General features: G+C 36.7%; 2 protein-coding genes across 2 annotated transcripts; both read left to right on the forward strand.

The window, feature by feature from the left end:
* Positions 1–1759: 1759 nt before the first annotated feature.
* Positions 1760–8818, forward strand: LOC139117623 (fibropellin-1-like). Its single transcript, XM_070680865.1, has 12 exons — positions 1760–1829; positions 2173–2286; positions 2616–2729; positions 3041–3154; positions 5235–5348; positions 5684–5797; positions 6108–6221; positions 6566–6679; positions 7344–7457; positions 7766–7879; positions 8224–8337; positions 8643–8818. The coding sequence occupies exons 1-12, from the start codon at positions 1760–1762 to the stop codon at positions 8816–8818; spliced, it is 1386 nt and encodes a 461-aa protein (XP_070536966.1).
* LOC139116940 (uncharacterized) lies at positions 6566–26623 on the forward strand. Its single transcript, XM_070679675.1, has 16 exons — positions 6566–6679; positions 7344–7457; positions 7766–7879; positions 8224–8337; positions 8643–8755; positions 9069–9182; positions 9530–9643; positions 9968–10087; positions 11286–11413; positions 13268–13469; positions 15361–15519; positions 16072–16406; positions 22127–22225; positions 22362–22490; positions 23250–23348; positions 24702–26623. The coding sequence occupies exons 6-16, from the start codon at positions 9179–9181 to the stop codon at positions 24846–24848; spliced, it is 1536 nt and encodes a 511-aa protein (XP_070535776.1). The 5' UTR covers positions 6566–6679; positions 7344–7457; positions 7766–7879; positions 8224–8337; positions 8643–8755; positions 9069–9178; the 3' UTR covers positions 24849–26623.
* Positions 26624–27232: the final 609 nt, after the last annotated feature.

The raw sequence follows: 27232 nt of genomic DNA on the forward strand, positions 1-27232 counted from the left end.
ACAGCTATGAGATTTCCTTTAGTCACGATTCGATTCTTAACATAACGGCTGTGAACGCGAATGTGATCCTATATTACAAAAAAATAGAAAGGAAACCCTAAAATATATGAATTCGTTTGGCGTTTTGACGGTCATTTTACAAGAATCCGACCTAGCTTCTTTTTGTTGAGCTTTATTTTTTTTTATTTTAATGGTCACGGTAACGTTTATCATTAAGATTTCAGAAGTACACAAATGTGTGTTTATATTATAGGGTTATTCACAAAATACGGCCCTGTATGGACGAGGGCTCAGTGAGTGACGTATTGGACGAGCCGAAGGCGAGTCCAATACGTCACTCACTGAGCCCGAGTCCATACAGGGTCGTATTTTGTGTATAACCCTATTATTATACACCTCCCTCCATTAATCGTCCGTATAAACTAATTCTATGGTAAATTTTGAGGGATGCGGCACGCGCGATATGAGTGGAACGCGCGCGATTGTTGAAATAAAATTGCTACAAACCCCAAACAGGCGCGTCGCGCGTCTCCCGTATTCGGGACTCCGCGTACTATACAAAATACGGAAAGTTATTGGACGGTCAAACTCCCAATAGGTTGCGGCAGTAGGTGTATAATAACATGTGATACATGTTTATGTGACTGTGAACACGAGCAGCGCTGTTACTATTGCATGTTTTTTTGTCTTCTGACTCGATGTGAAATCAATGATTGTTCAATTGATCCATGTCAGAATGGTGCAACATGTGTAAATGAAGTCAATCAATACAATTGTACATGTGCTGCTGGCTTTACAGGAACCAATTGTGAAACAGCTGAATGTTCATCAATGCACACACCAATGAAATTTCTTTGAGTTAGGATTCGAATTCTAAACATAACGCCTGTGAACACGAAATTGAATCCCGAATTACAATAATAAAAGGGAAGCCCTGAGCTCTCCAGCAAATTAATTCATTTCGCATATTGACGGCAACTTTAAAGAAGCAAACCTAGCTTCTGTTTGTGACCCTTTTACCTTTTTCATATTTTCCCCGTAACGCACAAGTAACAGTTTCCAGAGGTACACGAATGTATACATTTTGCTAAAGTGATCCAATGTTTATGTAACTTTGCACACGAGCGGCGCTGTTACACATTCAATATTTCAGTGTATGTTTTGTTGTTTCATTCAGATTTTATTAGTACAAAAATGTATGTGTTTTTCTCATGTGATACTATGTTTATGCGACTGTTCAAACGAGCAGCACTGTTACTATTGCACGTTTTTTGTTGTCTTCTGACTCCATGTAGACACTGATGAATGTGCAAGTAATCCCTGTCAGAATGGTGCAACATGCACGAATGAAGTCGATCAATACAGCTGCATGTGTGCTGATGGCTACCAAGGAACCAATTGTGATGCAGGTGAATCTTTGACAATGCATGCAGCAATCAGATATCCTTAGTCAACAGACTATATCTTGTTAAAGTGCGTCCACACTAGATTCATTCTTACTAATACAAAATCGGAAGAGAATGTAAATAAATTCATATCGCACTTTGACTCTCAGTTAAAAACAAACAAACAAACTTCAATTTGGGGACTTTAAGAATGTTTTGTTTTTATTTTTACTCACGAGCGCAGAGCTCTACAAATATATGTTTCTTCATGTTAGCACATGCTTGTAGATTTTCTATCTCATATTTTACTGCATATTTTGTTTTTCTATAGATATCAACGAATGTGCAAGTAATCCATGTCAGAATGGTGCAACATGCGTGGACGAACTAAATCAATACACTGCATGTGTGCTGATGGCTACATGGGAACAAATTGTGAAGCAGGTAAATGTTCATCACTGCTTACAGCTATGAGATTTCCTTTAGTCACGTGAACACGAAATTGAATCCTGAATTACAAAATAAAAGGGAAGCCCTCGAATAAATGAATTCCTTTCGCATATTGACGGTCACTTTAAAAGAACCAAATCTAGCTTCTGTTTGTGGACCTTTATTCTTTTTTCATATTTTGCCCGTAACGCACATGTGTAAGTTTCAGAAGTACACAAATGTATACATTTTTCTCATGTGATACAATGTTTATGTGATTATTCACACGAGCGGCGCTGTTACACATTTCCATCTAATAGTTCACTGCATGTTTTGTTGTCTTTTTGACTCCATGTAGATATTGATGAATGTGAAAGTAATCCCTGTCAGAATGGTGCAACATGCATGAATGAAGTCAATCAATACAGCTGCATGTGTGCTGATGGCTACCAAGGAACCAATTGTGAAACAGGTGAAACTTTGACCATGCGTGCAGTAATAAGATTTCCTTAGTCGACAAACTATATCTTGTTAAATTGCCTCCCCACTAGATTTGATTCGAACCAATACAAAAACGGAAGAGATGTAAATAAGGAAGAAACAAATCTAGCTTCTGTTTGTGGACCTCTGTTTTTTCTATATTTTGCACGTAACGGACGTGTGTAAGTTTCAAAGTAGACAAAAGTATACGTTTTTCTCATGTTATACAATGTTTATGTGATTATTCACACGAGCGGCGCTGTTACACATTTCCATCTAGTGATTCACTGCATGTTTTATTGTCTTTTTGAATCCATGTAGATATTGATGAATGTGAAAGTAATCCCTGTCAGAATGGTGCATCATGCATGAATGAAGTCAATCGATACACCTGCACGTGTGCTGATGGCTACCAAGGAACCAATTGTGAAACAGGTGAAACTTTGAAAATGCGTGCAGCAATTAGATTTCCTTAGTCAGTAGACTATATCTTGTTAAAGTGCCTCCACACTAGATTTTGTTCTTACCAATACAAAAAAAACCGGAAAAGATGTAAATAAATTCACATCGCACTTTGACTCTCAGTAAAAAACAAACAAACACACTTCAATTTGGGACCTTAAGAATGTTTTGCTTCCATTTTTACTCACGAGCGCAGAGTTCTACATATATATTTTTCTTCATCTTATGCACAAGCTTGTAGATTTTCTATCTTATATTTTACTGCATGTTTTGTTTTTCTAAAGATATCATCGGATGTGCAAGTAATCCATGTCAGAATGGTGCAACATGCGTGGACGAACTAAATCAATACACCTGCATGTGTGCTGCTGGCTACATGGGAACAAATTGTGAAGCAGGTAAATGTTCATCAAGGCTTACAGCTATGAGATTTCCTTTAGTCACGTGAACGCGAAATTGAATCCTGAATTACAAAAATAAAAAGGGAAGCCCTCCAATAAATGAATTCGATTCGCATATCGACGGTCACTTTAAAAGAACCAAATTTAGCTTCTGTTTTGGACCTTTATTCTTTTTTAATATTTTGCCCGTAACGCACATGTGTAAGTTTCAGAAGTACACAAATGTATACATTTTAGCTAACGTGTGTGAACACGTGGGCTAATGTCATAGCGATTCTGTCTGTCTGTCCGTGTGTGTCTGTGTGTGTATGTGTGTAGGTGTGTGTGCGTGGTGGTGTGTGTGTGTGTCTTTCTGCCTGTCTGTCTGTTTACACGATAACTCAAAAACGCCTGAACGGATTCAAGTCAGATTTGGTACACAGGTACCATATGCTACTTGCAAGAACTGAGTAGATTGACTTGCATATTAATGAAGTAATGCAATATCGTTTTTCTTCCGTACAATGGTTTCACTATGGAGACGGTAATGATAGTGTCGACATATATCAAGAAATACTGCACAAATTTTCATGAAACTTTTCACAGATGACGATCTGAGAACATTATGATGATACTATGAGAGTCATGTCAATTATCTTCTCATTTGCATATTTAATGAACTTTTATTATTAGTGAGATAACTCTGAAATTCTGCACCAAACTCGATGATACTTGCAAAAGATATTGATCTGATATATATCTAATTATACTTAGAAGCATTGGGCAGTGTCAAGTTAATAAATAGCTCATTTGCATATTTTATGATGTTTTGTAATTAGTCATATAACTCCGATATAACTGCCACAAATCTTTTGAAATCTGCTCTAGATACTGATCCGACTGATATCTAACTGTGGTGTAAAGCATTTAGTAGTGTAAAGTTAATTAAGGGTTCATTTGCATATTTAATGAACTTTGTAATTAGGTTTATAACTCTAAAATTACGGCACCCAAGTCAGTGAAATTGGGTACAGATATTGTTCTGATAAATATCTAATTGTACTGAGAAGCATTTGGCAGTGTCAAGTTAACAAATAGGTCATTTGCATATTTTATGAAGTTTTGTAATTAGTCATATAACTCCAAAATAACTGCACCAAATGTGATGAAATCTGCTGCAAATACTGATCCGACAGATATCTAATTATGGTGTAAAGCATTTAGTTGTGTGGAGTTAATTAAGGGTTCATTTGCATATTTAATGAACTTTGTAATTAGTAATATTACTCCAAAATTACAGCATTAAATTTGATGAAACTTGCTACAGATGTTGATCTAATAAATATCCAAATGTACTGAGAAGCATTGAGCAGTGTCAAGTTAAAAATTACCTCATTTGATATTTCATGAAGTTTTATAATAAGTCATATAACTCCGAAATAACTGCATCAAATGTGATGAAAACTGCTGCATATACTGATCCGACAGATATCTAACTGTGTTGTAAAGCATTTAGTAATGTGAAGTTAATAAAGGGTTCATTTGCATATTTAATAAACTTTGTAATTAGGTATATAACTCTGAGATTACGGCACCAAATTTGGTGAAACCTTCTACAGATATTGATTTGATAAATATTTAATTGTGCTATGAAACATTGAACAGTTAATTTAGGGTTTATTTGCATATTTAATGAACTTTGTAATTAGTGACATTACTCTAAAATTACAGCATCAAATTAAATGAAACGTGCTACAAATGTTGATCTGATGGATATCTAATTAGCCATGAAGCATTGGGCAGTGTAAAGTTAATTTATAGCTCATTTGCATAATAAATAAAGTTTTGTAATTAGTGATTAATCTCTGAGAGTACTGTGCGATAAAACCTGCTACATATAGTGATATAACAGATATCTTATTGTTCTGTGAAGCGTACTACTATTAATGAACCTGTTGTAAAACACGTGAGCATATTCAGTTCATATCTGGTTCTCATATGATACAATGTTTATGTGATTAATCACACGAGTGGTGCTGTTACACATTTCCATCTAGTCGTTCACTGCATGTTTTGTTGTCTTTTTGACTCCATGTAGATATCGATGAATGTGAAAGTAATCCCTGTCAGAATGGTGCAACATGCATGAATGAAGTCAATCAATATAGCTGCACGTGTGCTGATGGCTACCAAGGAACCAATTGTGAAACAGGTGAAACTTTGACCATATCATGCGTGCAGCAATAAGATTTCGTTAGTCGACAAACTACATCTTGTTAAAGTGCCTCCACAGTAAATTTCATTCTTACCAGCACAAAAACGGAAGAGATGTAAATAAGAAAGAAACAAATCTAGCTCCTGTTTGTGGACCTTCATTCGTTTTCATATTTTGCCCGTAATGCACATGTATAAGTTTCAATACTACACAAATGTATACATTTTCTTATTTGATACACATTTCTATGTAACTTTGCACACGAGCGGCGCTGTTATACATTTCCATCTAAGAGTTGACTGCATGTTTGTTGCTTTTTTGACTCCATGTAGATATTGATGAATGTGAAAGTAATCCCTGTCAGAATGGTGCAACATGCATGAATGAAGTCAATCAATACAGCTGCACGTGTGCTGATGGCTACCAAGGAACCAATTGTGAAACAGGTGAAACTTTGACCATGCGTGCAGCAATTATATTTCCTTATTCGACACACTATATCTTGTTAAAGTGCCTCCACACTAGATTGCATTCTTACTAATACAAAAACGGAAGAGATGTAAATAAATTCACATTGCACTTTGACTCTCACTTAAAAACAAACAAACAAACTTCAATTTGGGACTTCAAGAATGTTTTTTTTTTTTTTCATTTTACTCATGAGCGTAGAGTTCTACATATATATGTTTCCTCATGTTATGCACAGGCTTGTAGATTTTCTATCTCATATTTACAGCATATTTTGTTTTTCTATAGATATCAACGAATGTGCAAGTAATCCATGTCAGAATGGTGCAACATGCGTGGACGAACTAAATCAATACACCTGCATGTGTGCTGCTGGCTACATGGGAACAAATTGTGAAGCAGGTAAATGTTCATCAAGGCTTACAGCTATGAGATTCCTTTAGTCACGTGAACACGAAATTGAATCCTGCATTACGAAAATAAAAAGGGAAGCCCTCGAATAAATGAATTCGTTTCGTATATTGACGGTCACTTTAAAAGAACCAAATCTAGCTTCTGTTTGTAAACCTTTATTCTTTTTTTATATTTTGCCCTTAACGCACATGTGTACGTTTCAGAAGTACACAAATGTATACATTTTTCTCATGTGATACAATGTTTATGTGATTATTCACACGAGCGGCGCTGTTACACATTTCCATTTAATATTTCAGTGTATGTTTTGTTGTCTTGCTGACTCCATGTAGATATTGATGAATGTGAAAGTAATCCCTGTCAGAATGGTGCAACATGCATGAATGAAGTCAATCAATACAGCTGCACGTGTGCTGATGGCTACCAAGGAACCAATTGTGAAACAGGTGAAACTTTGACCATGCGTGCAGCAATAAGATTTCCTTAGTCGACAAACTATATCTTGTTAAAGTGCCTCAACACTAGATTTCATTCTTACCAATACAAAAACGGAAGAGATGTAAATATGAAAGAAACAAATCTAGCTTCTGTTTGTGGACCTTTAGGCCAAAAAAAAGAAAAGAAATGTTTCTGGTCAGCGCGCGCGTCACCTGAACAACAGCGCGTCACCCTTCTTTCTGTTTGTGGCCGGCGGCCGTGGCTGACACCAAACCAAAATGGCTGAAGAGAAAGACAAAATTCTTTGGGGAAATGATCAGTGACTGCATGAACAGTATATATGTGACTATATGGATAAAACTATAAAACTGACCCTCCTCCCTCCCTTGAGGCAAAAAAAAATAAAAAAAAAAATAAAAAAAAAATAAAATGCGCGTCACCGCACCATTTTTTAAGAAAGACCTGACCAGAAACATTTCATTTTTTTTTTGCCTTATTCCTTTTTATTATATTTTGCCCGTAACGCACATGTGTACGTTTCAGAAGTACTCAAATGTATACATTTTTCTCATGTGATACAATGTTTATGTGCTTATTCACACGAGCGGCGCTGTTACACATTTCAATCTAAGAGTTCACTGCATGTTTTGTTGTCTTTTTACCTCCATGTAGATATTGATGAGTGTGAAAGTAATCCTTGTCAGAACGTTGGAACATGCGTGAATGAACTCAATCAATACAGCTGCACGTGTGCTGATGGCTACCAAGGAACCAATTGTGAAAAAGGTGAAACTTTGACAATGCATGAAGCAAACAGATTTCCTTAGTAATCAGACTATATCTTGTTAAAGTGCCTCCACACTAGATTTCGTTCTTACCAATACAAAAAAACCGGAAAGATGTAAATAAATTCACATCGCACTTTGACTCTCAGTAAAAACAAACAAACAAACTTCAATTTGGGGACCTTAAGAATGTTTTGCTTCCATTTTTACTCACGAGCGCAGAGTTCTACATATATATGTTTCTTCATGTTATTCACAGCTTGTAGATTTTCTATCTCATATTTTACTGCATATTTTGTTTTTCTATAGATATCAACGAATGTGCAAGTAATCCATGTCAGAATGGTGCACCATGCGCGAATGAAGTCAATCAATACACCTGCATGTGTGCTGCTGGCTACATGGGAACAAATTGTGAAGCAGGTAAATGTTCATCAATGCTTACACCTATGAGATTTCCTTTAGTCACGTGAACGCTAAATTGAATCCTGAATTACAAAAATAAAAGGGAAGCCCTCGAATAAACGAATTCGTTTCGTATATTGACGGTCACTTTAAAAAAACCAAATCTAGCTTCTGTTTGTGGACCTTTATTCTTTTTTCATATTTTGTCCTTAACGCACATGTGTAAGTTTCAGAAGTACACAAATGTATACATTTTTCTCATGTGATACAATGTTTATGTGATTATTCACACGAGCGGCGCTGTTACACATTTCCATCTAATAGTTCACTGCATGTTTTGTTGTCTTTTTGACTCCATGTAGATATTGATGAATGTGAAAGTAATCCCTGTCAGCATGGTGCAACATGCATGAATGAAGTCAATCAATACAGCTGCACGTGTGCTGATGGCTACCAAGGAACCAATTGTGAAACAGGTGAAACTTTGGCCATGCGTGCGGAAATTATCTTGTTAAAGTGCCTCCACACTAGATTTCATTCTTACCAATACAAAAAACGGAATATGTAAACAAAGTAACATCGCACTTTGACTCTCAGTTAAAAACGAACAAACAAATAAACAAACAACTTCAATTTTAGGACTTTAAGAATGTCTAGTATTCATTTTGCTCAAGAGCGTTATTAAGTTTTCAGAGCTCTACAAACATATGTTTCTTCATGTTATGCACACGCTTGTAGATTTTCTATCTAATATTTTACTGCATATTTTGTTTTTCCATAGATATCAACGAATGTGCAAGTAATCCATGTCAGAATGGTGCAACATGCGTGGACGAACTAAATCAATACAGCTGCACGTGTGCTGATGGCTACAATGGAACCGATTGTGAAACGGTGAATATTCGTCAATGCATGCAGCAATCAGTTTTCCTTAACAAACAGACTGTTTCTTGTTAAAGCGCATCATCCTTACATGTCACTGTTGCAAATAGAAAAAGGGAAGAATTGATGTTAAGAAATTTACTTCGCATTTTGGATCTATTTTTTCTTGTTTTACTCAAGATGGATATCGTTTAGTTTTCTGCAGTCTACACACAAATGTTTCCTCGTGTTATACAATGTTTATGAGAATGTGCACGGCCGACTCTGTTACAGTTTTCCGTATAATAATTTAGTGCATATTTTGTTGTGTTCTTTGTCCATATAGATATCAACGAATGTACAAGTAATCCATGTAAAAATGGTGCAACATGCGAGGATGAAGTCAATAAATACAGCTGCAGCTGTGCTGCCGGCTTCACAGGAACAAATTGTGAAATGGGTGAATATTCGTCCATTGATGCAGCAATAGATGTTTTTAGTCAACATTAATTATTTGATATCTTAACATGGCGCCTCTATCGGAGACAGGAATAAGAAGGGAAACAGTGGCTGAAATGATTTCATTTCGCATTCTGACAGTCACTTTAAAAGAAACTAATGTATCTTCAATTTGTGCATCTTTTTATTATTTTTATTTTAAACTCAAAACGCCTATCACTAAGTTGCCAGACGTATGCAAAAATTAATTTTGTATTACAAATGTTGCTGTGCACTCAACCAAAACTGTTGTAGATTCGAAAATCTAATATTTCACTGCATGCTTTGTCGTCTTCTTTCTCAATATAGATATCATCGAATGTGCAAGTAATCCATGTCAGAATGGTGCAATATGCGTGGATGAAGTCAATCAATACAGCTGCAGCTGTGCCACTGGCTACATAGGAACCAATTGTGAAACAGGTGAATAATTTTTAAGCATCTTTTCGTATTTTGACAGGAAGTTCAGAGAATACAAAAAAACTTTCAAATTTGTGCAAATTCCGTAAATAGAAAATTGATGGAGTTGATGATAATTGATTGGTTGGTTAATTTTTGATGAATTAACATATAACATACAATACCAAGCTTGTATGTGTCTATTTGTTCGTGCATGTTAATAATTAGGCGCCCTATCTCCTCAATATTCACATTGTAAAATGAGCCTACCAGATATATATCTCAAATATTAAGGGGTATTGTAATATTTGTGCCCTTATCCAATTATTATTATATTTTGTCGAGAAGGCGTGAAGAAATGCAGCCGTGACGCATGTGATTCCACTACTGAGAATTGTGTAGAAGGAGGAGACACATACGCGTGTCATTGTAAAGCGAACACTCGCAGACAAAACAACAAGTGCGTGCGTAAGTACATGATTTATACTTATGTATGCAGTATATATGTATCATTGCTGTCAAAAGCTATTGCAGAAATACAGATCAATATACTTAGGAACGTTCGGCAAAAGTAATTCTAGATTTTTTGATAGTCAAATTCACTTCTTCATAATTACGATAATATATGTTATACGGGTCTTTCAGATTGACTTTGAACGATTGCATGTTCACTACACACGTTTTCTTCTAAAGTACATAGAACATGTGTCACTAATTTGTAAGAAACATAACAAAGCGTTGTGTCTTTGGCAGAGATGGGTCAATATTGCCAGAACAAAGATTGCCAGTTAATGACTTCTGCCAAATAACAGATTAGGAAATTGACCGCTGTCTTTCCTAAGACAAAAGAGACTTTCATGTTTTTGTAACGAATGTTTAAATGAGTCGGCAACTTTAATGTCTGGCTTATCAACACATTCTGTGTGTACTTTAGAAGAAAAACATATAATGAACATGTAATTGTTGTAATTGTTTACATCCAAGCTTAAAGACGAACATTATGAGCTTCTCAGTGTTAAATTCTTACATAACTGATGAAATAAAATAAGTAGGCTATAAATATGCTTGTACAACAAACTCTCGTAGGCACCCTCAACAATTACATATATGGTTGCGGACATACAGACATATACGCGTACACGCATAAGAACGCTTGTTTTACACATTCGATTCATATACAAGCGTTCTTAGTTGGTCTCAAAGTGCCGACGTACACACATAATTAGATACACACATACATGCATACATAGACACATACATAGATGCATAGATACATACATACATACATACATACACATACATACATACATACATGTACACACGCATACATACATACATACATACATACATACATACATACATACATACATACATACATACATACATACATACATACATACATACATACATACATACATACATACATACATACATACATACATACATACATACATACATACATACATACATACATACATACATACATACATACATACATACATACAAAAATGTACCTACCAACCTATTAAACTACCTACCTGCCTGCCTGCCTATCAACCTACCGACCTATCTACCTACCGACCTATCTACCTATAAGTACTGCGATCATACATACTACCTTTCCATTCGCAATCATTCTCTACGTCTTTCTCCATATTCCTTTCAGCAACGAAATCTTATGAGGCGTCAATGACGATAACACTGATAAATGGAATGGAAGCTGAATACAGTAATGCCCTGGACGATCGCGAAACAGCTGAATTCAAGTTGTTAGCTAGGAATATCGCAGACATGGTGAGTAATAGTTCTGGGCGCGAGATCATTGACGAAAGGGCAGCGATGCTGCCCATGACTTATCCCATGACTTTTAACTAATTTTTGCATTCTGGCATAGGCCATCGCAAAAGCGTTGAGCTACATTTACCGATCTTAAAACATTCAGCGGCATAAATCTTGTTGAATTGTTTTAGCTCAATTTCAGCTTGAGTTCTGCATAAATATTCGTCTGTGCAAGCCCGTTGAAAGTCGTAGTTAGTGGTAAATTTACAAATCACACCCACTGATAATTTGCAAGCACAACAGTTCCCAAATGGCAAATGAACAAGAGGGGATTTAACCAAAACCACCTCTCAAACGTTAACTATCAAAGATAATTATGAACAAAAGCTCCGAGATTTAGCTTTGCGGATTCTATTGATAACCATGAGGCCAAAACTTTCAAACAGCTCTATGTTGATTTTACGGCAATATTGGATTCTGACGATTTCTTATCTCACACATGTACTTTAACTACGAGGTGTGGCATATGAGATCAGCTTTCACGACTAATGATATTGAAATAATTTACAGTGATTACTTCCAAAAAATTGGTGTTAATGAATAAACTATAATACCCTAAAATATTTTTCCGTTATCTCTAACACTCTTACGTTTTCAGAGTGACAATAATATTTTCTATAAACACATACCTTTGCTGTATCATGTAAAATATATGCAAAATATGTTTTTTTTACAATATATTTTCGTAAGCCTTTTGTTGACGCTGTAGAATGTGTTTTCTGCACCTCTACAAGCTCTCTCACACAAATATGTTTATTTAAGTAATGGTATGACTGTATTGTACGCAAAGGGAATGAATATTTTGTAAACAGAGAGAGAACGAGAGGAGACGAGAAGAAATACCTGAAGGCGTATGGGCACATGTTTGTTTGTTTGTTTGTTTGTTTGTGTGTATGTGATTTTTAGAGAGAGACAGACAGACAGAGAGAGAGAGTGATGCCTCGAAGATATCAAATAAAATTATTCACTGCAAAGTTAGCTAAATATCGTGTTCCCAGAACACATATCATATTTCCCTTGCAACGGTCCGAAAGTGTTATTCTCAGAAAAGGCACTAATTTCACAAATGACAATTTCCCAACGCAACCATATCCCGGTTTATGGGTTTTGCCCAATTTTTTTATAAATTTTGACTGAATTCGGGAAAGAAACTTCTCTGTAGAATTGCACTATGTATTGCCCGCATTTTCATATCAAATGCTTTGAATCGCAAAACAATTGACAGATAGCTTGAAGCCATTATTCTGTACTGACTTAATCCAATCGGGCCACTGCCAGGAATTTGATCCCCACCAAGTTTATTTAAATTGATATCCGTTGTGGTATTTACAGTCTGTCATACATTCACTGAGGGATAGCAAGTGTGTAAAGTTGCTATTATTCACCATTTGACATCACATATTGAAAAATGTGTCATTAATGGCTTTCCATAAGGTTGTCACTTAGGCTCAAAGCCAGCAATTAAATTTTCAATGGCCACCTAGGTAGCGTGCAGCTACGTTTACTTTAAAACATTCAGCGGCATAAATCTTGTAGACAGGTGGTTACATCAATGTCAGTTTAAGTATTGATTAATTTTCTATGGTCAAGTTCATTTAAAACTTTGAGTTAGTGATGAAAATAGCGCCCTGATGGTGCTTTAGCAGAACTTCATGTTCATTGCTACACTTGCCATTGGCCTAATTACTCATCATATTAACACGGAATGCCACAAGCATCAGTGTAAGTATCAAAACTCAAAGGTCAGAACTATTTCTTACCCAAACTATCTTCGTGAACTTCTTGTCTGCTATCAACCTTTTTTTCCAGATGGACAGAATTCTTCGGGATCATGGGGGTTATGTAGATACCGTTGTTATTGGCTTCTTCCCCGGCAGTGTGAACGCACAAACCGTTAGTGCCTTCTTAAATACCTCAAGTGTTACATCCGATAACATAGAAACAAGCTTTGAAAACGCTGTAAGAGGCCAAAATACATCAAATTTGACAGTCGGAAATATAAAAGTCAAAGGTAAGTTTTAGCAACATCTGAAGACGGTTATCATTGTATCTGTTTTTATGAAATCTGCTTGAAATTTTTCGTTTTTAATGTTGTTGATACTATGTTATTATAATCTGTAAGTTCTGTTAATGTAAAGAAATCTTTGTTTACGTCGCATTTCCGCCACGTCACACATGCACAGTCTCTGCTTCATCGACTTCTCGAAGATGATGGAAGCCGGTAGTCAATCACTTTGATATTCACCAGAGAGCTCTTGTGAATTGCGAGATCACCTGATTTCAGACAACAAATGGCAAAAAGCACAACGGTCATTTGTGAAAGTGACCAATCGGGACTTCATGTATGTTGATTCCAAATCTCAAGTTCTGTATATTAAGAGCATGGGTCGACCAGGTTAGCACAACTTGCTCAGGGTGTTTGTTCGTACTTGGCTGGATTAAATTGAAGATTTCCTTTTCTGCGTTTAACTTTAGCTGTACCTTTCGTTTCTTCATACCACAGTGCCAAATCGAAGTTCTCCAAAGATATGCTCTGCTCAGTGCACTTATGGAAATCAAATTAATGTCAATGCCAGTTACTACTTTAAATAAGAATAAATAGTATATTATATGGTGCAATGCTATGATTGATTAAGATATTAAATTGATGGTGCAATCTGCTATTATATTTTTGACAATGTTACATTTTAGTGAAACGATATCTTTGAATTATGTTTTTTACTATTATAAGTAGAATATTTTCTTATTGACTAGGCATCTCCTTCCAATATTATAAAAATTATCTGCCCTACTGGATGCACGGGAGATCAACTAAAATGACCAACATAAATAGATACACAGTGAGTCCTTATGGTAGATAAGCAAATTTTCAAATGAGAAATTCGTACTTCGTCCTAAACACTGTCGATGGAAGGCTATAATTGATTTGAAGAGGGATGTTAATAAATTGTCGGTTAACTTGGCCTTGGATGTAAACTGAATAACAAGGCCTAGCTCGTTTAATCAACTGGACAACCTTTTAATGTACTCTTTTCTACTCTGACGAAAAAAAAAAATAAGTTCTTCATAAGCCTTTTTAATTGAACGTCCGGTGGCGTAAGAACATTGCAGATTACTTTTAGTTAAAACACAAGTTCTAAACTATTCCAAAGAAACTAGGTCCGGGGGACATTAGGAGGCACCGTGGACCAGTGGTTAGGGTTACGGACTCACTATCGGAGGAGGGTGAGTTTGAGACCCGGTTCACGTCCTGGTAGATCCAGAGTAGCTGATTCACTGTCGGAGGACGGTGAATTTGAGACTCTAGCTCGGTGTTGTGCCCTTGAGCAAGGCACTTTACTCCTCTGTGCTCCATCGGGGTTGTGGGTTATGGGTATTTAGAAATACTCGACCTCCACGAAAAGAGGTGTTTCACCTTTGGAGTTATCGAGTTTAAATATAGATTAAAAAAATAAAAAATAAAAAAAAAAACAAAAAAATTACATTTCATCAAGACTTGCATTGAGATCTCCACCGCTGTTGGCAGTGAGTTAGTTAACTTGATTTCTCTCACTGCTTTTGGCGGCAACTTTTGAAGCGTCCGCCGTGCTTTCCTAAATGAAGTATCGTCAGTCCTGTGTCAGTTCAGGTTTTCGATACACAGCTTGGGTATTGATAACGTCGCATCTACAACAACCAACGCTCGTTGTTAAAACCTCAACGTCTGTGCAAAAAAGTACTTCTTCGACGGTCCAATTATGCCCTACCGTCGCAATGAATGCTACTCTTCGTATAAGATTTCCGCGAAAACAATTAAAAGGATACCAAATTTAGCTCGTTTAAAACCTACTGCCAAGCTTAGTGTTTAGAGAAGCGTTATGTGTCCGGGACAACCAGTCACCCATCTGAAATTGTTATTTCAGAATTCGAAGAATCGGCTTGCATTTTACCAGGAAGCCATGATTGCCACAAGTACGCCAGTTGCATCGATAAAGACGATGGTTCTTTTACTTGTGAGTGTAAGAGCGATTATCAGGACGATTCGGAAGAACCAAGCGACAGACCAGGAAGGCTTTGTTCAGGTGAGGCGGAAGTAGAGCTGTACTAGCAATTGCACATACATACATACATACATACATACATACATACATACATACATACATACATACATACATACATACATACATACATACATACATACATACATACATACATACATACATACACACACACATACGTACGTACGTACGTACAGACAGACAGACAGACAGACAGACAGACAGACAGACAGACATACATACATACATACATACATACATACATACATACATACATACATACATACATACATACATACACACAGACAGACAGACAGACAGACAGACAGGCAGTCACACAGTCACACAGACATACTGATACATACATACTCACATATACAGACTGACGTACTGAGATACTGACATACATACTGACATATTGACGTACATGTAGCTATGTGTATACGTTCATACTACCCCTCCATAAAAAGGCTTACTTCATATCCTCGTGAGCAACACACAATGACAAGGTGTCGCTGAGAGTCAACGACATAACTTGATATCGTCACTTACGTAGCCACTTTTATGTCTTTTTAGAAATATCTATGGACCATCTTATGACAATTGCCATCGGGGTCGGCATTTTGTCCGGACTTCTATTGATCAGCACCATCGTGTTTATTGTGCATTGCTGTCATGTGTGCAGAAAAGCTGGGAAAATTACCGAAGCGCCAGTCATGAACGATTTACCGCCTGCAGTTCATTCTCTAATTCATCCGGGCACTGGGGCTGTTAGAAGACCCGGCGTTGATGATGGCATATACAGTGATCCCGAGACCGGGAAGTATTTCGGCAACTCGGCAGCGACGTCACATCTTGACGAAAAACGAGTCGACTTGCTGCAACGGCACCTGACAAATGCTTCAACAGGGGTATGTTTTTCTACCATACACAATATATCGTCTGCTCTCTCATTTAAATTTCGCAAAAATTACAACAGGTTTTATAGAGGTGCCTTACGTTTACAACTACCATGTTCAAGGATATATAGACAACACATTGATTTTGAATAAAACAAAATCGGCTGCCAAGCGTTTCGTTCTGTAATGCCTTTATAATATCATTGTAAATTTACGATAAAAAACATTGAAATATTTTGGATGTCAGAACAAATAAAACCTCATACCTCAATAAACCCGCCATGGGCAGGTATGTGAGCAATTAGGGCATACTGCGCCTAATACAGCACGACTCGCTCAACCAAACACCCATATCAGGCCTTGGGCAACGGGACTGTTACAGTGCATTATTACATGTGCTGCTTATATTTAAATGTGGGTTTGTACATATTTTTACATCTAAAGCAGGAAAGGAGGCTTTGAAATTGATTTTACAATAAATAGATAATCAAAATACGGAAACTGAGCAATATGATATCAAATCAATTTCAAGGCAAATGCATCACCAGGTCCAAGAAACAAAAACCAAAACAACAACAACAAAATCACAGCGACAAAATCAATAGTCCAATCTCAAACCACTGGTAAAGTGGTGGTAGCAGGTGTCCGATATGAGTAAGCGTACCTTGTAGGGTAATTCAGCTAGTTGCCAAATTACTGAAGTGAGTCAAAGTCAGGAATACTGTCTCTCATCATCTGCGTAATAAATTTGTCATATTTTGATAATATCTCCATATCTAACGTAGAATTTCTTAAATGATCTAGCCAACCTTCTTTGTGAAAAGCCCTGTTTCACTAGCTTTAAGACTAGAAAGCTGTGTCTCACTTGAAAGTCTTCATATATATCAGAAGCTCTACAGTATCTCAGGAGTTGTGAAATATGTACACCATAAGCTGAGTCCGATGGAATATCATTTTTAAAAATAAAGAAAGTTAATAATTTCAAAATTAAAATCGTCTCTCTAACACTGCATAAAAACCCTATAATACTTAGAGTATTAACATGGATTACTGCCTGTATTTTAGCTGAAGAGTGCATATACAGATGAATACAGTCAAGAATCCATTTTTTGTATTCAGCAAGCCTGTATTCATGTGGATTCATGTGAATTCACGTGTATTATACTGTAATACAGGCAACTCATGAATGTGAATTTATCTGAATTATCTGGTTTTCATGCAGTGTAAACAGCTTAGAGTATAATTTATTTTGTCGAATTTCAAAAAACAGATCAAGGTATGACGCTGAGCTCACACTTTATGTTGTTTCTTTTATTTTTAATTCATCTGGGTAGCTGTAATGGAGGTTATTAGAAATACCAGGATTGTTCAAACTAATCAGATCATCGATTTATCTATGGGTGTTGTTAAAACGCTTTGCAACTCTTTTAGCGCAGGAACTATGAAGAGACTGCATGAACTCAGCTTCCTATGAAATACAATACAAAACTAAGTCTGAAAGAAATGGTCAACATTTTGTCCCCATGGGAATGACTATAGTTTGCCTGAATGTCATTCCAACAAATGTGATGTATGTTATCAATAAGGAAGTGCAGCATCTTACTTACTTTAGTGTCAGTGTATTTGCATTTTGCATCACTGTTGTTACTAAGGTAGCCCGAGTTGTGATTGATAACAACGTATCCATACCTGCGACTGTCATCCTTGTGAAAGACCAATAATGACAACATAGTTTGAAGCTTGTCGTGTGGGATTTTGTGGTATACAGTGTAGCAAAATCAAATGTGTGGCTTGAACTGTACATGCTGTTGCTGGTATTTAAAACATGCAATATTCTTTCGAATTTTTCAATATCCACATCTGATTAATCCCACTTGTTTCATAAACCTTGTCACAATACCGTACCAGACCAGAATTTACGATGGATATAATTGTGGTCAAGAGTTGTGACAAGTGCTTTGTTGTACATCTGCTGGAACCAGCCATGAAACGTTGTTTATAGGGATTCTTGAGGATTTTAGGTATCCAATGTAGTAGAGGTAAAACCTTGTCATTATTCGTCGGCTTGATGCCAAATTCATTTAATACTGATCAATGATTCTGAAATATTTCCTCTTCAGATTGGGTTGAGAGACTGTAGGTGGTATTACACTCACATGACTTCATCGAACACTGAATTTTCAGTTCATTCATCAAACACTTATTGTAGTATTGTTTGCAGAAAAAAAGATGTTATTCGAAGCCTTGTCTGCAGGAACACATCAAAGTCATCAAAGGTAGATGCAGTGTTGATATAACGCTTGAAGAACGAAGATATGAAATGCGTGATCGAACTTTATCTCTGACTGTACGTAACCAGTCAGAGAGGCACCCAACGTATTCTACCTCTAAGCAGGCCCACTTCTTTGCACAAGCCTCGGCAGTAGCCATAATTTTAAAATTACAGTTCCAGTTTATATTGGGAGACTCACGATACTTAGGGCCAAACTGGAACAGATGCTGAAGTTTATAGTTTTTGACGATGTTTAGGTCTCCAGCTTTTATATGACCATAAGGTTTGTTTGTAGGAAACTATAGGGGATTCTTGAAATTTAAAATATGGTGGAACTTTATCCATGGTATCATTGTTGTGTAATATTGCTGATGTTAATACTGTCAACATCCTTTGTTAACAAACCTGACAGGGAAAAACAACCTCTGCTGACCGTTGATACATTCTGCCCGAATAGGTCTGAATATGCGGTATTAGCCTATATCCATAATAATGGATATTAACCGAAATTCAAGTGCTCCAGGACTGTAAATATGCATGTTTTCGACAGGAGAGATTTTAGGTTTCGCAAGGAACATCCAAACAACTCATTTATTTTGTGAACACTTAATGGTTTGTCTGGCATTGATAAGAGATCAATCAACTGGGGATTTGTGGATACCGTTACCATGTCTTTGGCTATGGCTTTGTTGTCTTTTCGGGTGAGAGTTGAATAAACCCATGATATTGACAGATTTTCCCCTTAGGGCTCGGCCACACCTAATGTGTTGTCATTACAGCCATACAGTGGCATACTGTAGCCAGGGGTTTCATTAAGAGCCGGCAGCCGGCGAAATTGACCGGTTACTCTCACGATTTCGCCGGCTACTTTTTAGGAAAATGAACTCTTTCATAGCTAAAATATTTTTTACCTTCTGAAATGATACGGACAAGTTTCACAAGCTGTGTAGTCAAACTTTTCAACGGCTTTTATGTGACACAAAATTTAGAAGAGGAGCGACGTACTACGATCACCTTGTACTACGATGCAGCACGGTCTTGCGTATACTGCCTCAATAAAAATCGGAATTGCAATTGACGATTCTATTGGCTACCTGAATTGCTTATTCCTATTTGGTGACCTTTATATACGCTAATGAAAACGTGCACATACTACACCTGTCGGCCGTCGTTAGCTCAACTCAAAATGGTCGATGAACAAATGAAGACGGAAGCGATCGCAAGGTCAAGCTTCGCTGTACGATCCTCGGTTTTGAAGTGGACCAAGAAACAAGAGAAGGATAATTACGTGGATGTAAACTGTTTTCGAAGGCAATGACCTGATTTTTTTCTCACGAAAAACTTTCCGATTACAGTTGGAATTTTAGTAAGCCGATGTGCGTTGCACTGCGGTAGGCGTAATTGTGAAGGAGTTTAACCAGCTGGACGTATGATATGTACTGCTCTTCGGTCTATCGACGCCAATAAGAGCGTCGCCTAGAGTGGTTACAATACGATAAGACCTCTAAATTCACTTCAAAAGCGATCGGCAGCTTAAATCCAAATGTGCGCTTCTGAACGTACAAATTTCATATCCTATATTAAGGTTCTTACTTTGCATACCCATATAGTCAAAGAACCTTGAGGACCTTTGATTCTATTTGCGAAATATGGTAATGGTTGTCATTTTTTATCATTATTCGTTATATAAATTATCCTTTTTACCTCTCCAGTGGTATCAAAGTTCTTCATCTACAGACTGACAGATTTCCATACCAAACATCAGGGTTCTTAATTTTAAGCATAACATTATGAGTGTTTCATCCAGGATGGCATCAACAAGGGGGATTTTCCCCCTTTTCCAGAAAATTTCGGAGGCATTTCACCAGTTCATGTGTTCTACTTGTACCTCGAAGGTGTGACTGGCACCATTTCATGGAAGGGGGGAGTGGTCCTTGACAAATTAATTTGGGGTGCCAACATTTCAACAGAGGGGGAATCCCCTATCCCCCTGTCTAGATGTAACACTGTATAATATCATCTACATATCAAATTTATATCATTAATAATAGTGAATCATTATAGTTTACCTCCTAAAAGCATAGAGGCTCTAAAGACTTGTTTTCTTTGTTCAAATTATCGTCAACATTACCACATTTTATCATTTTTAATTATGAATTATCATATTTAGGCCTAATCTCCCAGGAAAATGGCTTTTATGATATGAACACAAATTGCCCTGGAACACTGCTGACAATTCTCCTGAAAATACTAGAAATTCAAGTGACTGTAAGCTGTAAAAAGTAAATTTTAGCTCATTTTTCAGGGTTTCCGGCCTTCGGCCGGGAGGGGGAACACCCCTTCCCGGACCCTCCCCCGACGACAACCGCTTTGTGGTCATGGCAGCTGCAAGCCGCCTAAATTTCCATTCTAGCCCCCTACTTCAAAACTTAATGAAACCCCTGGTAGCTGAACCGAGTTCAGTGATCCAATAGTGTTCACGTTGTTTGCGATAGCTCCAGTATAGTTCAGAACTGTTGGGGACATAAATGTTTTTTCCGATATTCTAACTTTCATTGTGAATGCAAGGAATATTGAAGTGGGTTTATAGGCAGGTTGGCAAGTTTTACTTATGCCAGACCTAAGCCCACACATCCTCTTTGAGAGAGTTTGCCCTGTCTCTCCCACATATATTAAAGGTATACTGTCACCTGTTCCAATTTTGCCACAGTTACCATAGAAAGAGTAACATTAACCACGTAATAGGTAGGTATAACGGTCGTTTGTTTTCGATTTTGACCAGTTTCCCTAAATGCGTGTGCTCGCCATTACCATCGTCAGTATTTCATTATATTGTCAAAATCTATTGGAATATCACTTTGGATATTTTATTGCTTTATTACAAATACTACACCGATGAGGTATAATCGTATTCCTACCTTACTCTCAGAAAGTTAAGCATTGAAGATATTTACAATGAATCAGTTTTATCACAGGAAGCCTAGCCTTGCTGTTGTCTTAGAGCTACCTATTTTAAGCTTTTAAAGCGTCATATAAAAACTGAGTTTGGTTCATGTCTTTCACAGGCAACAACACAGTGAGGTCACATTCACTTATAAGTTCCTAATGTCATGAATATGGCATTTCCTTGGCTTATTTTCGTTTATGTATTTGTTAGGTTGTGTCATCAGGGATGGATTGTCATTTAATGTTTCATAGTGTAAATGTTTAAGTGCAGATATATTTATCAGTTATGATGGTTGTAAAATAGGCTCGTTCAAGGAACGTAAACGCACAAAACAATAAGTTACAAGTGACAGGGACGTCTCTATCAATACAGTATTTTCAAACTATTTCTGTGTTTCCCTGTTCATTCATTCTTTAATTTTCGTAGGTTTGGCCTGTTTAGGAAAAAGCAGTATTAATCAATTCCCTTGCACAGCCAACAAAACTTGTACTCTCACTATTCAATTTGTTACAGAAACTTCAGAATGACCTTCCTGACCGTGACTATCCGAACGCTGAATACTATCAATCACAAGCAAGGGCTGATCTGAAATCAGGCAACCAAGAAAGACTAGTGAGTAAAACTTGCCGCTATGTTAAACAAAACAAGTATCAGTAATTTATGTTCGCCAATATAGGAAAATTGGGAAAAACGACGTTTTTTTTTATTTTCCTTTTCTTTCATTCTCTTTCCTCGATATTTTCGATAGAAGGAACCTCCATTAAATTCACAAGACTTAGACAGCAAGATGGCAGTCAGTCCTTTAGGCAGTGGCGATACCTTTATTCGTCCCTACGTCGCTACTGGGGACGAGGCTAACAACATGTCTCTCAATGGGGTAAGTCAAATTGGGCATATGTGTAGATACATTATACTGTGCTCGTGGAAGGCAAGCGTTTATTTAAGATCTTTTATCCCCCGAGCCACTTTCTTTGAATTTTAATGGCCCTAATACCAGGGTTATTACAGTCTATGCAAAAAATAGAATAAATCTTACTTGCCATTTTCTATGAAATTAGATCCAATTTTAAATTGAGTAAAATGATAAATTGATATAACGCCGCCTTGTAAACATCTCTGGTGCGACTATAAGCGTTTCCTGTTCACTGTAGTCAACCCAAAGTTGAGAAAAAAACGAACACGTTCATTTCATTTGTGTGTGAAAGACCGGTCACGACCTGCGACATGCGACCTGCGTCTTTAAACTGTGATCTGCGACCTAACACTAACCCTAAAACTAACCCTACCCTAACCCTAACCCTAACCCCTAACCCTAACCTTAACTAACCATAACCCTAATTCCTAACTCTAACCCCTAACCCTAACCCTAACCCTAACCCTAACTCCAGATCGCAGTTTAAAAAACTCTTATGTCGCATGTCGTGACCGGTCTTCCATACTTGTGGAGGCTGGTTTTTGAAACGTGTTCTGACAACCTAATGTTTTGAATGATAATAATCCCTTAGCTAATATTTTATTTTTATCAGTGCATTGCCTGCTGCCTCGTAGGTTCGGCCCGTTAAAGGGACAACAACTCTGAATAAAATCCCGGGCACAGCCAAACAAACTTGTGCTCTTACTGTTCAATCTGTTACAGAAACTTCAGAAAGACCTTCCTGACCGTGACTATCCGAACGCTGAATATTATCAATCACAAGCAAGGGCTGGTCTGAAATCAGGCAACCAAGAAAAACGAGTGAGTAAAACATGTCGCTTTGTTGAACAAAACAAGTATCGGGAATTTATGTTCGGCAGTATAGGAAAATCGGGAAATATTAGTTTTTTGGTTGATCTTGGCAGAGAAATTAGAAAGGGGTCTGGTGAAACAAAAATATTTTATCACTTAATCTGGTGTTACGAAACATGAGAAGGCGTAAACAATGGAGTGAAAGCTTTAACGTTGGTGGCGTTCGATAGGACAGCGCTCGCTGTCATACAGTCACATGATTCTTTGACGAGCATTTAGATTATTACTTTTATATATAATTTATGATTGAAATTCCTGGTGTCGTGCGCTCGTGATTTATGATTGATAAATTGGATATCTATACAGCGTGATATTTAGCGTACACACACGTATGTACTTATGTTTGTATGTATATAATATTTGTATTATATTTAGATATTATTCCGGTGGCCTCTTTAGTGTTCCTTAAGCCCGCTTGATGCGGTTTGTACAAAGGCAAAACCAGCTCTCTGGGGCTGTAAACGAGAGTTTACGATTGGCACCCTGCGTGCAAGATTGAGATGCAATGTAACATTACCATGCACTGGTCAGTGTACAAGTCTTGTTCAGACAACTTATTTGTCCTATCTATACCATAATCAAAGGAAAAATTGGTGTCATTGTAACTTAAAGACTATCGTCGGTAGACAAATATGAATTTGGTTGTATAAAATTTGATGTTATTCTGTGATAGTACTAGTATTTATTTTAAGCAGATGATATTTATTTCCAGTTGATAAGTTGTCAGGGTACTCACGTGGCGTTGTACGTCATACTAGTAATTTAGTAAATCAAATTAAAGCAACAAGACAAGACAGGGTGATATTTACACAGCTTACGAACATGAAAAGTGTCTAGTTGTCTGAATAAAACGTCAGTATGGGTACGGAAAATGAGAAAATGTAATTAAGCGAGTAATTTTCTTTTGTAATAATAGTATTGGCTCAAGGAAAGTCTATAATGTATGTATGTATGTATGTATGTATGTATGTATGTATGTATGTATGTATGTATGTATGTATGTATGTTTGTATGGGGTGTTTGTACGCGTGCGTGTGTGCGTGTATATATATATATATATATATATATATACACAAAATGTATACAATGTGCCCTCCCGGTTATCACCATAATGGCTTTATGGCAACCTCTGAACTTGGGCACAGATATATATATATATTGTATATGTAGATAGATCGAAACATACTTCCGTATATATTCAAATACACAGTGACACCTAAACACACGTCAAGTACATTTAGTGTCCTGCAGAATAACAGTAAAACATCAACATATTAATCATTTTCCTCTTCATTCATACAGAAAGGCGTTCCCGCACACGATCACCCTGATGTAGGTAACCCCGAGTCAATGGATGCAGCAGTTCATCTCAGAGAACTGTCGTTCAATATTCCACGGGCCGCCGTAAGAGGATTTCGTCCTCAAACTACAGGGTTTGGTAACCCGTAGAAGATTTCTCCGAACACGCTACACATAAATGGTATCAATTTGAACAATAGAATATTACGTACAGATGTAAATTTTGCAAATCATTTAATACATACATGTAAGTTTTTGCAGCTCTCGAATTAAGTGAGCATTGTATTGGAGCTAAGGCCTGTCCCTTGTAATTGATGTACCGTTTTCTGAGATCGAGTCATGGATATTTTAACTCTAAATTGATGGTAGTCTATTGTTTTGCGCCCTAGCATTTTTGCGACGAAAAAGAGAGCAAAATGAATGTGTATAACTACAGTCAACATACAGTCGTTAGTACGGAATTCGGAATAGCATGTATCTATTCTTGCAGAAGTCTGGAGGCACTTTGTTGAGGGCGCTGAATAATCACTAGACACAACAGACATTTGAGGGCGTTATTTTTGGAAACAGGAGGTAGTTCTCCTAAACCTTTCATAACACAGATTCTGTTTTATACATTATTTTTATTTTGTACGCTTAACTTTTACTCAGGAAAGTGACAAGTCAGTAAAGTTTCTAGTCCTGCCCGTCAATTTCTCACAAATCAAATCTTAATAACATTACTATGTTTTTGTTGAATTCAGTCATATATGAGAAAATTTCAGCATTACCGAACACTTAACTGAAACTGTACACATGTTTTAACAAAGTAACAATGTGAATTATGACATATTAATTGTAATGTTTCAAGACTTACAAGTAACAAAATATATAACTTTTGATGCTTTATATGGTATTTGAAAGTAAAATTGGAAGTTAGAACTTTGTGATTGGAAGAAAATTTATCATTTTCATAACAGTACCCAGAACAATAAAATATACAGGCACTTTTACAATGAAAGGAATTGTCGATATCGATTACACAATTTTTGCGAGCCAATGATTAAGAGTTAATAGGATTACGAGTCCATTATTATGGTTTGAATTGAGTGTTTGTGATTTCAATCTAACTCCCATGAGAAACAGCATGTGTATATCACATCCTCTTCAAATGAGCCAATACAAAACTTCAACGATGTGTGACCTTACAGCTGCATAGTTCTTATGAGTTTTTCATGTTTTGTTTTTGGGCTTTTTTGTTTTTGTTTTTTTGTTTGTTTTTTTTTTGTTTTTTGTTTTTTTTCTGATTTGGAGTTTTGGTCATGCTGTTAATAGATATTTGCTACATCTTGATCCTATGAGCAAACGTCAACATCTTTGCTTCAAAAAGTAAAATATGTAATACCACGTTGCTTGCCATTTCCAACTGTTATTTCAGCAAAATTGTCATGTTGACAAATAGCTTTGTGTTTCGGCGCACAAAGACCAAGGAGAGAGTAAGGCACAGACTTATATTACTGGTCTTAACTCAAGGCTCACACGACACAGCTATTTAATGTTCAAACTTAAGTAAACAACAACAATTCCTCCAAGCGGAGACTTCGGGTTTTTTGTGTAAGATTCCAAATTTATTTGTCAAACAGACTGACGCATTTGTTCTTCGCAATTAGCCTCAAAGTTAAAACAATTCCACATATAAGTGAACACAGGTAGAGATCTTACCATATGATTCAAATTCCACGTATTTAAAAAATTATGTTACTTAAGTATTTTATAACGACCTCATTAATGTAACAAACCCGTTTATAATTTAGATATATTATGTTGATGTCGAGAATGCTTCTAACTCGTATTATTTCTGCACTGTATAATCATTATAATAATATATATTTCAATAAACAGGATATTTCTATCAAGTGTCACGTATAACATCACTTGTCAATATTATCAAGCTGGCTGTTTATTTTCTGTCATCAGCATTTGTTAGTAAATTGAACAAATTGATTGATTGAATGTTTTTGTAACATAGGTCAAATGCTTGCAATGTGACTTCTACTGAGAGATATACGGAAACAAATACGCTACCATAATTCGCCTGATCATAAATTCCATCGATCAATCTAAGGGCCCATTTAAATACCGCTAGTGTTTACTGTAATTATTGAATTGCGTAATAATGCAATTTCTTGTCGATTGGTACACTTGTGTTGTGACAAAAGAGAGATGGGTGAATTTACTGACAGGTATACCGAATGATAGTCAGCCAGAAAGACTGACGAACGTATCGACAAACAGACGGACGGACAGATGGACACAAACAGACAGACAAGCCATGCAGGCAAGGACGACGGAAGAGAAGAACGGAGCTGTTTATGAATGACGCGACTGTCGAATTAGAAAGTGCACACTCTGAACTCTAACCCCCATTTATATTCTTTTCTTTCTCTGCAGCTGTTAGAGTTTTATTTTTTATGACCAGTTAGCCATATCTTGGGCTCTGAGCAACATATCCCGAGAGAAAACCACAGAACTCGTCTGTGTGTTAGAGTCAAGAG

The sequence above is a fragment of the Ptychodera flava genome, chromosome 18 (assembly GCF_041260155.1).
Source record: "Ptychodera flava strain L36383 chromosome 18, AS_Pfla_20210202, whole genome shotgun sequence".
NCBI classification, from domain to species: domain Eukaryota; kingdom Metazoa; phylum Hemichordata; class Enteropneusta; family Ptychoderidae; genus Ptychodera; species Ptychodera flava.

Excerpts from the sequence above, each read along its gene's own strand:
- LOC139117623 (XM_070680865.1), top strand. The coding sequence starts at position 1,760 with ATGCGTGGACGAACTAAATCAATACACTGCATGTGTGCTGATGGCTAC. Across the intron at positions 2,730-3,040 it reads AGGAACCAATTGTGAAACAG|ATATCATCGGATGTGCAAGT; the intron begins GTGAAACTTTGA and ends GTTTTTCTAAAG. Across the intron at positions 5,349-5,683 it reads AGGAACCAATTGTGAAACAG|ATATTGATGAATGTGAAAGT; the intron begins GTGAAACTTTGA and ends GACTCCATGTAG.
- LOC139116940 (XM_070679675.1), top strand. Across the intron at positions 15,520-16,071 it reads ACCAGGAAGGCTTTGTTCAG|AAATATCTATGGACCATCTT; the intron begins GTGAGGCGGAAG and ends ATGTCTTTTTAG. Across the intron at positions 23,349-24,701 it reads CAGGCAACCAAGAAAAACGA|AAAGGCGTTCCCGCACACGA; the intron begins GTGAGTAAAACA and ends TCATTCATACAG.